Source organism: Telopea speciosissima, chromosome 10 (assembly GCF_018873765.1).
Source record: "Telopea speciosissima isolate NSW1024214 ecotype Mountain lineage chromosome 10, Tspe_v1, whole genome shotgun sequence".
Classification (NCBI taxonomy): Eukaryota; Viridiplantae; Streptophyta; class Magnoliopsida; order Proteales; family Proteaceae; genus Telopea; species Telopea speciosissima.
This window is the reverse complement of record NC_057925.1, coordinates 29881960-29898621: the sequence shown is the minus strand read 5'-3', so window position 1 is coordinate 29898621 and position 16662 is coordinate 29881960. Positions and strand designations below refer to the sequence as shown.

The following is a 16662-nucleotide window of genomic DNA, read 5'->3' as shown; positions in this document are numbered from 1 at the left end:
TTTGAAAATCCAGTGGAAAATAAAACTTTCTACAAAATAAGGTTTTAAAAATCAGGTGGAAAATAAAGCTTCTCTAAATAGAAATGGGTGGCCAAAAAAACATAAAAATAATATGTCAATAGACTCAATACAAGGGAGGGTATATGGTTGAATCTAAGTCTGATATTTAACATGTGGCCAATCAGAATCATTTCCTAGATATCCATATGGTCAAGATTGCCATATCACCCTTCCGCATGGCAAAACACGGTGTCAATCTAGAGATATTCACAAGTATTGCCAAACTAGAAAAACTTTTGCCCAGCTATAATTACGGGATTTTTAGCACATTTCAATCTTGATCATAACAATATAGGCAAAAGCTTTCATGAGCAGCAGTCAATGAACAGAATCTACCTGACGGTTCACCTAGTTGTGCAATGTGAAAGAGTGATGTGGAAATTCCAACCATTGGGAATCTAGAAATCGGCAGCAGCCATATGTTGGCAAATTCCAGACTCAAATTCAATCATATACCCTACCATGTATTAGCATTCTCCCTAGCATTTTCAGCCAACTTTCAATCATATTTCAAAAGTTTCATTTTTCCACTGGATTTTAGAATTATTTGCCACTTGGTCAGCAGTGCCTCAGCTGAAACTTGACATCAGGGGACCTTAGAGTCTGCCTGTTCACAAATTTTGGCCCATACAACCTGCACTTAATAAATATTTGAGCAATCCAGGAAGGCCTTGGTAGGTAGACTGTCCAAGGAAACCTCCCCCTCCCATTTAACAGGCGAGTTCAAAATGCGAAAGACCATATACCTGGGTTTCTGCACGAAGATCAGTGTATGGAACAACACCAGTTAGGAGCTCACTGCAAAATATTGGAGTCAAAAGTTATTCATTAACAAGACAAGTTAGATTTCAATATCCTCTAGTAATTAAAGCATAAAATTCTAGAACATAAGGATCTCTTCAGTTAAAACACAAAGGTAAGAGGATCAAACTAATACTAATAGATCCAATCCAATAAATGGTTCCCTCCTGTCGATTGAGAAAAGGAAGTCTTCGAATCACTGACTCAAATCCATTGTTGAATTTGACTCAGCAGCTCAAAAGGAATATCTTCAATAAAAAAATAATGAAGAGTAAAGAATACCACTTTGACTTCAGGTCCTTTTTTATTTTTTACTCCCTCAGCCTGACCTGGTCAGACCTGGTCAATACCTAGCCGAGTCTTGTTTTTTTTTTTTTTTTTTGTTCCAATGAATCATAGATCAAATGATATGATTTATCAACAGAACCGTACATGAGACTTCAGCTTTATACGGCTCCTCAAAGGCCACAAATAATCTAAGGATCACTTCGGCATTATCTCGATATCTTAGTAAAGTAAATAGAGTAGAGTAAGAGAGTGTTGAATTAGACCAATAGAATTCTGTTTACTAAAATTTTTTTTTTAAACAAATATTTGAAAAATGCTTGATTTACTTCATCTATTCCCTCACCCAAACAAGAGGGATAAACATTACACCACGATTTTGAATCAGAAGAGAGAATTCAAGAAATGATGGATCTATTCACTCTATCAAAAACCGAGCCAGATCTGGTGTATCATAAAGGATTTGTGATGCAGATACACTACCTTGGAACAACTCGAACCTAGTTGGGTAGCTAGACAAAGATGAACCGGTCCAGTTTGAGTTTTTGCATCTCCTAGGATTTTAGGAATTAAGTTATTTGGGGAAATAATGTCTTTTAGATTATTTTTTAAGTTAGCCACATAGGATATTTGGTTCCCAATCTTATTAGTTTCCTTATTTGAATTAGTTTCCAAGTTAGAGAGTTAGTCTTTATTTTTAGGAGTCTTTTATTTCTCTTTATATATGATGTAATTCCCCATCGTTGGAGACAGATTTGAAGAATTAATTGAGTTTATGGTTTGAATAGCCTAAGGGCTGTGTGCAGCGTGTGCACTTCCACCCCGGGGCTCTTACAACTCTGATTCCTACCAAGTTCCCCTCTTCTCCTAACCAGCCCTCCACCAATTTGGTATCAAAGCCGAAGGATCCATCTCCTTCCCCATCAACCACTCTCTGTTCAACTCATCCTCTAGCAACCCTCTCCTCTACCTTATACCCAGGGCTGCAACCTCACTGCAGCCTAATGCAAACTTGACCTCGAACCGGAGAGAACCACGGGAGATCGATTGCAGCCAGGATCCCTACAAAGTCAAAGCCCAATACAGTTGAAAAGTTGTTGAATCAAAGACTTCGATTCAGCATAAAAAATTAAGGGAATGATGCAGTCGTAGGTTGTAAATGTCCTTCAATGCCTCTGTGCAGCAACAGCAGGTTTTGTGGATGACTGAGACGGATTCTAGAACTTTACAAGAGTAGTAGCAACAGTTGTTTGCAGTCACACAATAGTTGGAACAACAGGGGATCGATTAGGGATTGAAGAAGAAGATAGGATAGATAGAAGAGAAGATAGAAGATAGGAATAGAGAGGGGAATAAGGGTTTCGGCTCTCTCAGCCCTGCATCCTCTCACCAGGATAATAACATTGCAGAAAAGCAAATAAACTCTTCATTCATGTTGTTGTCCTTTTTCGTACATCTAACCCATCAAAACAATTACTAACAAAGTCACCAAACATCTACCTACCTTTGACAAGGGAGCCTCACTTTGACAATGGAGCCCCTACTTTTGACAATGGAGTCTCCCCTTTGACAATAGGGTCTCCTTTATTGACAATGCTTCCACCAACTCTCTACCTACCACCCATACATAACACATGCTCTAATCTTACAATATAATAACAAAAATTGACCAAATCCAACTTACATCAATTTTCCACATATGGTTGACCAAATCCAACTTGCATCAATTTTCCACATATGGGTTGGGCCTTAGACTTGTGTCCAAGCCAAGCCCATTAAGACCAATAATATTTTGGTCTATTATACTGGTTCTGATCCACATCAATAGTCCTAGGCTCCTAGTCCATTAAGGCTGGGCTTATTCGGATCTACATCGCAGCCCCTCATCTCCCCATCTTCTTCCTCGTTGTAATAGCGAATAAGAAAAAAACTTAACCCATCACCTTCCCGCAGCAACTCCCGCTAAAACCTTTCCATGCCCATCCTTTCCATTCCAGTTGCCCACCCCACAACAGTTCCTTTAAAAAAAACACCACAACAGTCCTCTTTCTTTACCATCTCACACAGAGGAAAAAAAAAACATACCCTACCATTACACTCCTCCAACACCCCCCCCCCTCGTTTGACCCTTGTAACAATATTAAAGAGAAAGAAGAAGAAAGAAAGAAAGGAGAAGAGAGGAAGAAGAGAAGAATAATTACTGCAACAGGTTGGGAGTCACAACTGTAGTTTAGACTACCCCAAAACATTCAATATTAATAAGTTGGACAATAGGGTAAAAGCAAAAGACCAAAACACCCCTAAGAGGGAAATCGTGAATTAGCTCTAGCGCTAATTTACAACTCCCTCCCCCCTTACATCGACAACTTCTAACACTCCCCCTTAAGCTGGAGCATATATGTTAATCATGCCCAGCTTGTTACAAATATAATCTACTCTCACACTCCTTAAAGACTTTATAAACAAATCAGCAAGTTGCTCCGCTGTTCGAACATGACGAGGAGAAATAATCCCTTGTTGCAGCTTCTCACGAACAAAATGATAGTTAATCTCAATGTGTTTCGTTCTCTCATGAAACACAGGATTAGTATAAATATGAATGGCAGCTTGACTATCACTCCATAACAACACAGGAGAATCATCTCCAAACCCAAACTTTGACATCAACTGCTTAGATCCCAATAACCCTGTCGCTGAAAGCAAGTCAAGAACATACTTTCGTTGTAATAGCAAAATCCCTTTCTATGATTGAGCTACCTCAATACCCAAGAAATATTTCAGTCATCCCAAGTCCTTAGTCTGAAACTGTTGTCCCAAATGTGTCTTCAAGCTCTCAATATTTGAATGATCATCTCATGTAATAACAATGTCATCAACATAAACTACCAAAAACATCCTCCCTGCATCAGAATGCCGGAAAAACACCAAATGATCACTCTCAAACCGAGTCAATCCAAACTCCAGCACAACATCTGTAAACCGGCCAAACCATGCCCGTGGCGACTGTTTCAGCCCATATAACTATTTCTTCAGCCTACAAACCTTACCAGACTCCCCCTGAGCAACAAACCCAGGAGGTTGCTCCATATATACTTCCTCATAGAGATCACCATGCAAGAATGTATTCTTCACATCCAACTGAAACAAAGGCCAATGGTGTGTAGCAGCCAAAGAAATTAAAATGCGAACAAAAGTAAGTTTCGCAACAAGAGAAAAGGTATCCAGGTAGTCTACACCATAAACCTAGGCATATCCTTTAGCAACAAGACGGGCCTTCAATCGGGCCACAGACCCTTCAGGATTGACTTTCACCACAAAGATCCACCGACAACCAATGGCGGACTTACCAGAGGGTAAAGAAACAAGGTCCCATGTCTGATTTTCCTTTAGCGCGGATAATTCTTCAGTCATAGCAGCCCTCTACCCAGGATTGGACAAGGCTTCTACAACAAACTTAGGAATAGGATGACGCTCAACAGTAAACAAACAAGCAAAAAAAGTAGAGGACAAACCAGCATAGGACACAAAGTTAGATATAGGATGTTGGTTACAACTCCAAACACCCTTACGAAAAGCAATAGGGACACATCTAAATCAAAAACAGCAGGAATGGTAGATGAAGAGGAATTACCTATTGAAGGATCTAGAGGCGAAGAAGATGAGGTAGAGGTATATAACTGGGTGCTATATCTCCATAGGTGTAATGCAAGGTGTCGGCTCGTTGGATTAGCGACGTTGGAACACAACAACTAATTCTGTAGGAGGTGGCGCTATAGGTAAAGGATCCTGCAAAGGATAAGAATGTTCGACAACATAGGCGGGCAAATCATCGTCCAAATCTGAATAAGGCAGCGAAGACTCGATAAACGAAGTAGATTCAAAGAAGGAGACATCAGCTATAACAAAGTATTTCTTTAAATCAAAAGAGTAACAACGATAACCCTTTTGAGTTTTAGAATACCCTATAAAAAGACATTTAATAGCCCTAGGATCCAATTTAGAGCGACTAGGACGATGATCCCAAATAAAACAAACACTCCCAAACACATGAGGTGGTAAAACAAACAAAGGTTGAGAAGGAAACAATAAAGAATATGGAATACCCCCACGTAAAACTGAAGATGGCATATGGTTAATAAGATAACATGCTGTCAAAACGGCATCAGCCTAAAAAATTTTAGCCACTTTCATCTCAAACAAAAGAGATCGAATGACTTCCATCAAATGTTTGTTTTTCCTTTTAGCCACACCATTTTGTTGAGGTGTGTCCGTATAAGAGGACTGATAAATTATGCCATGCTGAACCATACAAAGAACTTTTAATGAAGTATTAAACTGATCTGAATTTCAAGAACAAAGGCACAAAAAATGGAGAATAACTCACAAACGATTCTTCATTAAATAAATCCAGGTGTCCCTGGAATAATCATCAACAAAAGTAACAAAGTAATGAAAACCCAACTGAGAAACAACCGGACAAGGGCCCCATACATCGAATGAACTAAAGAAAAATGGTGGACAGCCCCGTTTAATGACTCTAGGGGGATAACTTACACGGTGAAGTTTCCCAAACTGACATGACTCACAATTAAGACTAGAAAAAGACTTGAAACAACTATCCAGAATTTCTAACTCTCCAATGAAGGATGACCCAAACAACAATGAATCTGATGAGGAAGCGCCGCATTCGAACATGCCACAGCTGATTTGTCTTCAAGTAGATACAGCCCCCTAGATTCACGGCCTCTACCAATCGTCTTCTTCGACTTGAGATCCTGAAACACACAATAGCCAGGGAAAAAAGTGACAGAACAATTATGAGCTTTGGTGAACTTGTGAACAGACAATAAATTAAAAGGAAACCTAGGCAAATAAGAAACAGAGGATAAGGACAAAGATGAGGTAGCATACACAGTGCCTGTACCCCAAATTTTAGCTAAAGACCCATCGGCTAACACAACATTCAAAGAAGACTCACGAAATGAATAAAAAATACCTGAAACCCTAGCTATATGATCCGAAGCACCTAAATCAATAATCCAGGGACTAGAAGTGGATGAAAGGCACGCAATGGCATTACCTGTCTGAACCAGAGTAGCAGCGGCGAACTGAGATGATTGAGAATTTTGAAACTGTGTAAAGCGCTCATAATCTTCATCAGACATCGTCACAGTCTTACCCTCAGATTTGGAGAGACAAGGGACAACTGAATCACTACTAGCCAAGTTGGCAGATTGAGGTGGTTTACCATGCAGTTTCAAGCAAAAGCGTTGAATGTGACCAGGCTTATCACAATGATGACAAGTTTGCACCTGTCCCGAATTCTCTGAAGCACCAGAAATGGGAGCTTTACCAGTACCAGCTCCACGACCACGACCACCATCACTATTACCTGTCCCACCATTAGGGCCACGGTTTGGTGAAGAAGCAAGGGCAGAATTTTCAGCATTAGTGGAATCTTGGCTGCTCTCACAGGAAGCATGTAAAACCCTAGAAAAGGTTTTTGAAAGAGTGGTGACCTTATCTCCAACAAGAATCTGAGACCTCACCGACGCAAATTCCTTATGAAGTCCACCCAAAAATACCATAACAGTAAGCTGCTCTTGTTGGATTCGCATTGCTTGCACATCCGATGTACTAGGAAGGACGGAATTCAGCTCCTCATACAACCGTTTGAAGTCAGCAAAATATTGGGTAACATTAAGAGTCTTCTTATCCACTTTATAGAAAGCTTGGAACAGATCATATATACGTGACAAGTTGTCCTGGCCAGAGTACAGGACATTCAAATATTCCCATATTTACTTAGCTGTATCAATATGAGTCACCAAGTCTGCAATCTGATTCTCCATTGAATTCAGCATCTGGCTCAATATCCTTGCATCCACAGTATCCCATGATGTATCATCATCCGGTTTTGTTTTTGTCCAGTGATCCTGTTGATCACGGCCAGTCAAAGTCAACCTTCTAACTTCCGGTCAGTAATACGATGAGAAGACGAAAGTTCAGTCACTGTACTCTTGGTCTCACCCATTCTCACTGACACAAATAACCTTCAAACCGCAGAAACAGCCAAAGAGCACTCCACCAAATAAGCACAATTAAAGGGAAAAATCGTGAATCACCACCAAAGCATAAAACACATCAATACACAAAATCACGATTAAAAAAAAATCGTGAATACTCCCAATATTGCTGACTTCAGGTCATTACTCCATCAATCTTCACTTCCCAAAAGAACTCACCAAAATCACCAAAAATTAGACCTAGTTCTTCATATAATCACGAACTAGTCTCTAAACAAAAACCAAAACACCCCTAAGAGGGAAGTCGCTAGAGCTAATTCACGACTCCCTCCCCCCTTACATTGACAACTTCTAACAACCCCCACAGCAATTCCTCCCTTTTCAACAGTTGCAACAACCCCCCCCCCCCCCATTGTCCCTCATTTTCCTCTCTCAAATGTGATAATAATGTAGCTCTAGATAGGAGAAGGATCCTACTAGAGGCCAAGCAACAGGATCTAAAAGGGGGCTGCTGGTTCGAATGGGCAGAATTAGGGTTTAGATGGTTGGATAGCGCTGAGATGAATATCGAGTGGAGCAGATGATGTAAAGGGGCTGTGACTGAATTATGAATGAGTTTTGATGGTTGGTTGAGGCTGTGACTGAACTAGGGTTTAGGGAATTCAAATAAAAATAAAAATAAAAAAGGGGGTTGTAGGGTAGGCTGTAGAGGATTAGGAGAAGGGAATTGCAGAAAATTAAAATACTTACTGGATTGAGCAATGGAGAAGGATTGAACCACCTTCAACAAAGATCCTCCCAGCCGTCATGGCATAAGGAGTTGTAGGAGATCCACCTACCCTTTCCACCTTGATAGAACCACAAGGATATACACTCTCAAAGAGCAGCAGCAGCAACAAGGTAGCAATACGTTTTTTTTTAATTCATAAACTTGTTGGGGAGCCTCCCACGATTTGAACTTTTATAATAAAAGGCCATAGGCCAAATCCTAATACAAATTAAACTCTTCCATCACTTAAATCAAGGAAGGGGGGACCTAATTTTTTTTTTTTTTTGATGGGTAATTATGATTGTATAAAAGAAGGGAGAAAAAAAAGAGTGGAAGAATATACAGAAAAAGGTAGCCCTTACCCTCCACCCTTAGACAGGCCTAAGGAGAAGAGGAGAGCCCCTAACCAACCCGAAGACATGCCCTCAGTAATACAAGCCAGGAATAAAAGAAGCTATACAAGGTCAGCTAGGCTAAAACAAATTTTCTGATCCACATCGCCTTGGATCAACTCCACCCACTCTCTTGGGAAGTCCGAGGGGTAAAGGACTGATTCCCCATCTCCAACATCAAGGCTAGCAGCATAGGCAGCGGCAAGGTTCTAAAACTCGGGTCTCGAAGGCATCTCAGCCCAGCAAAAAACCAAGACGAGTCGAGATCTCGGCGAGTTATTGCATTTTCTTTGTTTTTGACTCGGACCCCCAACTCGGTGGGTTTTACACATTTTGGATCTGAAACTTGGTATTCAGCCTATTTCAGACCATTTAAACACAATGGCATGCCCAAATTTCCCAAAAAAACAAGTCCAAATATGAGTTTCACTTTGGACCATAGGTTGGTAGGCAACAAGTACTAAAACAACCTACTCTACCAATATGATGTACCTTCTTTTATAAATTGGGGTAGATGGGTTAAAAGGGGTTAAAAAATGGGTCAAAACCATATCTAGACCCGATATCGAGATCTCGGCGAGAAATTGTAAATTTATAATGTAAAAATTCAGGAAATTATCTTCAAAATAAGGGTCAGCTGCATGGGTCGAGACGATACCGAGATCTCGCCGAGAAAGTGTAAAAAGTTAATGTGTATGGTGTTTCGACTCGGTTTTTTGAAATACCCAGAAACTCGGCGAGATCTCGCGAGTTCTTGAACCATGGTCAGCGGGCTGATTCAACTCTCTCCACACATGCCGGATTTCTTTACGCTGCAATTTCTCAAAGAGGGCAATAGTCCGACTTTTCAAAACATGCACACTCCACGGGCCTATGACTTTACCATTTAGGATATCCACGGCCAATTTCGAATTGGACCTAATGGAAACATTGAGGAGTTCCTTTTCAAGGCACAAAGAAACTCCTCTAAAGATGGCCATAAGTTCCATACTAAGAACTGAAGCATCCTCCCCCTTTCCAACACAGGCCAAGATTGGATCACCCATAGCATTCCGAATGAGGCCTCCATAGGAAGCCTTATCCACTGATAGAGAACCATCACAATGAAGAGCCACCATATGGGGGGTAGCTTGAACCAGGAGCAGGCCTTGGGGCATGGGAGGGACCACACCACCTTAACCCCTCAACTATCAACAAGGAACTGGTTTCTAGGGCTGCAAGAAACCGAAATAGGGACTGCTGCACATTTAGTTGCCACTTCAAATTTAATAGCCCCAAGGATTTGCTCAACAGTTCTGACCTTGTTTTGAAAAAGCCTTTGATTTCTTTCCCACCAAATATAGTGCACCGTAGCACAAAAAGCCAACTTGGAGATGACATCAAGCTTGTCGTTAGCACCGACAACATATTTGAGCCAAGTAATCACATCTTTGAGCATAGTAGGCCCTCCACTATTTTGAGAACATAAGGCAGCAACTTTCCCCCAAATGGACTTAGAGAAACTGCACTCAAAGAACAGATGGTCATGGCTTTCAAAACCTGCCCAACAGAAAACACAATTCGGCCCAACTTAAATGTTCCTTTTAATCAGTTGATCTTTGGTAGGGAGCGCCCTCATAAAACACCTCCAAGTAGTAAGAGACTGCCTTGGAAAATTTCCAGCAAACAAAATGAGGTTACTCCACTCTACCTTCTCAGAACTCCTCCTAATGCTTTCCCAAGCTGATTTAGTAGAGAAAAGGCCATTCGGGGTGTTTTTCCAAATAATAAGGTCATCCCTCTCCTTTGGTAAGATGGGGACATTTGGGAGATCCCCCCAAACAGAAATCAAATCAAAGGATCCAAATGATCTAGGGTGCCAAGTGCCATCTCTAATAATGTCTAAAAGTAAAGCGAGACGGTTGGAGCCAGTGTCAATGAATACGCTCTCCAAATCTTTTAATTAAGACCCCTTGAGGATGCCATTTGTCAAGCCATAGACTAGTTGATCGGCCATTTCCAACAATATGGTGTATGAAAGGTTCAGCCAAATCTCTATATTTTAGCACCTTTCGCCAAACCCAAGAGCGGTTTTGAGGGGCTTTGACAGTCCATATAGAATCATCTTTTAAGTATCTAGCATTAGCCCATCCAACCCAAAGACTATCTTTTCTTGAAGCAATCCACCATATTTGTTTAAGGATACCTGCTATGTTCATATCATGAATTCTTCTGATTCCTAGGCCCCCTTCCTCTGATTTGCAGACATTATCCCAAGAGATGTAGTGTACCTTGCGTTCCAAGGTTGGCCGGGTCCAAAGAAAATTTGAGAAGTAGGATTCCAGCTTCTTTATGACTCCTCCTGGAAGAGCAAAGATACCCGACCAGTAGATATAGCATCCTTGAAGGACAGAGCTAAGGAGTTGCAATCGGCCTGCAAAGGAGTAAAGGACAAGAAACAAGCCTTCCATCCTTCGAGCTTTCTCCTCACCAAATCCAGAATTGAAGAGCAATCTGCCAAATAAAGTTTTTAGCAATAAGAGAAACACCAAGGTACCGGATCGGTAACTTAGTATCCACAAAATTCGTTAATTCCAAGAGTTGCAGCCTGGCTGCTTGGGTAACGCCCCCTAAAATAATAAAGGACTTAGCCCTGTTAAGTTTCAGCCCAGAATAGGTGTGAAACTCATCCAAAGCCCCCAAACAAGCCGAAATAGAATCAGCAGTAGCTCTAACAAAGATCGTCAAATCATCTGCAAAGAGGAGATGAGAGAGGTGTAAACTCTTGCATCTTGGTAGGAGGCTGATCCGACCTTCAATCTCCAACTTCCTCATCATAGCAGAGAACCCTTCCATAGCAATAGTAAAAGGTTAAAAGACCTATTTACCCCTAATAACTTAAAAAAAAAGACACTTAATTAAATCACTTAAATTGAACCATGGTTTGAACCGGTTCAATTTAAGTATAGAACCTACTAAATGTAAACCTAAGCTATGGCTCCAAACTAAGCCCTAATTTCAGGGTTGTTTCTTTTTCTTCATCTTCCTTCGGGTATGGGCACTTGATCTTGCTTCAGTTATCCCCGACTTAAAAACATTCATCTCCTATTTATGGTTGGAGGTCATAGAATGGTCATCCAAATCAGGGTCAAGCTTCTTAAGACCATCCTCAACAGGTGGCTCAAACTTGTAGACGGACAGCAGCTCTTGAATCATCACATGAATGCCTCTTGTATCATTACCCAAGTCTTCGAAGTTATTAGCCACATCATCATCATCATCGACAAGATAAGCATGTAGGCCATTTTCTTCATCATCATCGTGGGCTTCTTCCTTTCCAGCCACGTTGATGGTCTTCTTCTTGAGTGGGCAGTCCCGTAATATGTCCCTTTTCCTGACAATGGAAACAAGTGAAGGATTCATTACGTCCCATAGGAGCTTTGCCTTTATCATCAACACGTGGGGAAGCAGTAGAGCGAAAGGTGCTGCCTATAGAGGGGCCTTGTCATGAGGTGCTAGTGCCGGTGTAGCTCGACTTGGAAGTAGAACCTTGTTGTTTACTTGAAGCCATAGCTCCTCTGCCTTCAAGGCCTTCTCAAAGCAATCCTGGATGTCTGAAACTCTGACCATACCAATTGCTCTGTTTATCTCACTTGTCAAACCCAATCCTGAATCGTGAAAGCATCTGGATGCCCTCCTCTCTTAATGCCAGTGCGAGAAGAAAGTGCATCAAATTTCTTCTTGTACTCAGATATAGTCATGGTCCCTCGGCGTAGGGAGTTGATCTGATCCTGTAACTGAGACCTGAAGTGCCTTGGCAAGTACTTCTTACTCGGGTCATATTTCATGTCCTCCCACATGCGGGGTGCAGTCCCGTCAAAGTCCATCTCCCTTTCAGCGGTCCTCCACCACTCAAGTGCTCGTCCGACAAGTTTAGTACGAACTAGCTTCATCTTCCTCTCTTCAAACAGATCATACCAGTCAAAATAATCATCCAGGGCAGGAAGCCAATCATACAATACCTGAGGGTCATGATCACCATCGAATTCTTTCAGTTCAAGCTTCACCTTCTGATTGTCAGTATGGTTACGGTTAAGACCTTGGTCTCCAGTGAAGTAGGATCTCATATAGTCCTCAAAAGTAGGCTGGTGACCTCTATTTCTGTCCCGGTCCTCTCTATCTCTGTCTCTGTAGCCTCTGTGTCAATCTCTGTATTCCCGGGAAGGCTCGTGTCCCGACGATCTTTGTAATGCTCTCTGTCATCTCTATCATCTCTGAGTCTATCTCTGTCATCTCTGGGTTCATCTCTGTGAACTCTGTATCCATCTCTGGGATTCCCATCTATGTCAGGCAGTCTCTGTACCACCGAATTGAGCTACTACCTATCTTCATCTATGGGTAAGTTGTTGTCTCTGTCAGGGGGGACTCTCTGTTCTTCCAATTGTTGCAATCTAGCCATGATTGCATCAGTTGCAGCCCTTTGTTCAGCAGCAAGTTTTTGAAACAATTCCACATGGCAGCCATAGGATCTGTTGTTGGATTCAATGAGGGATTGCCATGCTGATCCATGGCTTTGAGCTCTGATATCACTAAATGTAGCTCTAGATAGGAGAAGGATCCTACTAGAGGCCAAGCAACAAGATCTAAAAGCGGGCTGCTGGTTCGAATGGGCAGAATTAGGGTTTAGATGGTTGGATAGGGCTGAGATGAATATCAAGTGGAGGGGATGATGTAAAGGGCTGTGACTGAATTATGAATGAATTTTGATGGTTGGTTGAGGCTGTAACTGAACTAGGGTTTAGGGAATCCAAATAAAAATAAAAAAGGGGGCTGTAGGGTAGGCTGTAGAGGATTAGGAGACGAAGGGAATTGCAGAAAATTAAAATACTTACTGGATTGAGCAATGGAGAAGGATAGAATCACCTTCGATGGAGATCCTCCCAGCCGTCACATCGTAAGGAGTCGTAGGAGATCCACCTACCCTTTCCACCTTGATAGAACCACAAGGATATACACTCTTAAAGAGCAGCATCAGCAAGGCAGCAATACGATTTTCTTTAATTCATAAACTTGTGGGGGAGCCTCCCACGATTTGAACTTCTATAATAAAAGGCCATAGGCCAAATCCTAATACAAATTAAACTCTTCCCTCACTTAAATCGTGGAGGGGGGAACCTAATTAAAATTTAAAACAACTTAAAATTTTGAAAGGTTAAAAGACCTATTTACCCCTAATAACTTCTAAAAAAAAGATAATTAAATCACTTAAATTGAACCATGGTTTGAACCGGTTCAATTTAAATTTACAAATAAGCTGAAATAAAACTAATTATAGAACCAACTGAATGTAAACCTAAGCTATGGCTCCAAACTAAGCCCTAATTTCAGGGCTGTTTCTTTTTCTTCTTCTTCCTTCAGGTATGGGCACTTGGTGCTGCATCAGATATCAGTCGGTTTCCCTTCTAGGGTTACCGCCAGTATAAAAAGAGAGAGAGAGAGAGAGAGAGAGTGAAGAATTTCAGAAGTGGAAATCTCATCCAACCTTAACTGGTTTCATGACTGTAGTTTGATTACCAGCACTCCAGTGTATCAGGTTTATGCACATGGAAGCCCCATTGTCAACCGCGAACTCCATCTCCAGCAGCTTGTCGAACTCAAACTCCATCTCCAGTATCACCCTCACTTACCAGGGGGTGACTAACACATTTTCCTCGCCGGCTTCTTCGCTGGTTTCTCCTTTCAAGTAGAAGACTCCAACTAGGAGACTTCAACTTGGTAACACGACATATGAAAACCACTCCTCCCATTCTTCTTTTGTTTAACCGTGTTCCTTCCCTCAATTTCCCTTTTATTCTTTGTTCTATAATTTTTTTTTTCCTTTTGTTCCTAAATTGCCCCTCCTCCACTTATTCGATAATCTGTTTAGCTCTTATTTCTTTTTCTTTATCCAGAATTACCCCTATCTTTAGTCTTTTTATAATTTCTGCTTTTTAGATCCCATTCTTCCAAGTTTACCCATCCCCACCAATACATTATACTATATTTCTTTTCTTCTCTTTAGTTTGTAATCCAATAAATTATAATTATACCATTATTATCATAAACCCACTACATCATGGAGGTTGATCGATACAATTTACTCCTTTCGATTAGCGATGGGTTCCGTAAATTGCAGACAGAACTTTCTAACTTGACGACAGGTTTTTGGGAGTTTGCCAATATTAACAACTTTTTTGATAAGATGTCAAGCATGATACAATCTTCAAAAGGAGGATCAGATGTAGAAACAAATGTGGACAATGAAAATGACGATCAAACTGAAGTACACCGTCCGATCAAGGTTGCAATTGAAGAATTGATTCAGTTGTGAAACCCCACAATCAGATTCCCATCGAAGAGACCATAGTTGTCAAGGCGTCGCCTAGGCGTCCAGGCGCCTTGGCCGACTTAGGCGCCTTGGTCACCTAAGCGGGCGCCTTAGACGCCTCGGTCGCCTAGGCGGGCGCCTTGGACGCCTACTTGGTGTCGCTTCGGTTTTGGACCCTCTCCGGCGCCTTCGGTCGCCTAGACGTCGTGACATCTGTGGTTTGCTAACGCCCATCAGACGATCGTGACGGTTGACCATGAGATGCATTGGATCATCACCACATCAAAGCCGATGTTTGTGGATATCGATCGAGTGGTACTAATTCTCTCATTTTACAAAACTCGTGGACAAATTTTTCTCAACACCGGAGGAATTGATGCAGATACACTACCTTGGACCAACCTGAACCCAGTTAGGTATCCAGACAAAGATGAACCGATCCACTTTGAATTTTCGGATCTCCTAGGATTTTAGGAATTTATCTTATTTAGGGAAATAATGTCTTTTAGCTATGTAGGATATTTGGTTCAAAATTCTTCTTAGTTTCCTAGTTATAGTGTTAGTCTTTATTATTTGGAGTCTTTTATTTCTCTTTATAGATGATGAAATTCCCCATCGTTGGAGACAGATTTCAAGAATGAATTGAGTTTATGGTTTAAATAGCCTGAGGGCTGTATGTGTGTGCACTCCCCCCCCCCCCCTCTTATTCTTATGCATTTCTTCTCTCTTCCCCCCTGTAACTATAATTCCTACCAAGTTCCCCTCTTTTCCTAACCGGCCCTCCATTGTACAAAAACTCGTTATATTTCAGTCGGGATTTTGAGAATTTCGATTATCTTGACCTGCCCGAAACGAAATGCATGCTCAACATGAAAAAAAGACAAAATTTCGACCGAAATTTCGGTCATTTTGCGAGATTTCAAGACTTTGTAACATCTCGCCGAAATATCGGTAAGATGTTACAAACCCATGTTATAAAAAGAGACTTAGTATCATGAGTTTGGGTCGAAATTTCAACCAAGAGCTCACAAGGCTGTTGTTTTTCAAGTTTTTGGTATTATTTCTTCATTCTTTACTCCTTTTTGGTGATTTTTGGTTTGTTCTTCGAATCTACGCCGGAAGCACTTGGAGAACTCAGGATTGAACCTTCTTAGCACATCAGTGAAACCTTTCCACTATTTTAGGTAAAACCATTTTCTCCAAAAATGTTTTTTTGAGAAAAACATGATCAATACATGTTTGTTTGTGATGAAATTAATATATGTTAGACACCGGAGGCCAATCTACAACCTCATGGTGTCAAAATTTTTGTGCATATATTATTTTTTTATTTTTCTACGTCAAAATATAATTTTCTACAACAAAAATCTAAAAAAAATAGGGGTTATGTACGTTGTATGGTGATCAACTAAATAAATTTAAGTTAGACAACAAAAATATTTTTCTTCCAATAATTAATTATTTTAATTTTCAGAAATTATGAAAATTATTTAAAAATTCAAAAAAAAAAAGGGAAAAAATAGGGGAAAATATGAGGTGTCTATTTGAAAATTAATGAAAAATATGAAAGTAAATTCTACATGTTTTTGAAGTGCTGCCCATTGCATATCATTTCGGTTTTGTTGTGCTAGGCCAATATTTATTTGAAAATATTTTTAAAAATTGTTTTTCATTTCGCCTTTGTTGTGCTAGGCCAATATTTATTTGAAAATATTTTTTAAAATTGTTTTAAATATGAGAAAAATATAAGGGTTAGGGGAAAAATACTAAATAGCTATATACTTGTTTTAGTGCTCTCATTGCAGGTTTTTAAAGTGCTGCCCATTGCATATCATCTCGGTTTTGTTGTGCTAGGCCAATATTTATTTGAAAAATATTTTAAAATTTTGTTTTTAAATATGAGAAAAATATAAGGGTTAGAGAAAAATACTAAATAGCTATATACTTGTTATAGTGCTCTCAAACTAAAAGAATTGATGTGCT

The 16662-nt window shown here is 40.5% G+C and overlaps 1 protein-coding gene across 2 annotated transcripts in view; it reads right to left on the bottom strand.

Moving 5' to 3' along the window:
* LOC122642397 (protein kinase and PP2C-like domain-containing protein) overlaps positions 1 to 16662 on the bottom strand; it is a 115383-nt gene that overhangs the window by 76481 nt on the left and 22240 nt on the right. For both annotated transcript variants that reach the window (XM_043835847.1, XM_043835848.1), the window contains exon 7: positions 807 to 858. In XM_043835847.1, the coding sequence (XP_043691782.1) occupies positions 807 to 858 (52 nt within the window). The remainder of the gene's footprint in view (positions 1 to 806; positions 859 to 16662) is intronic.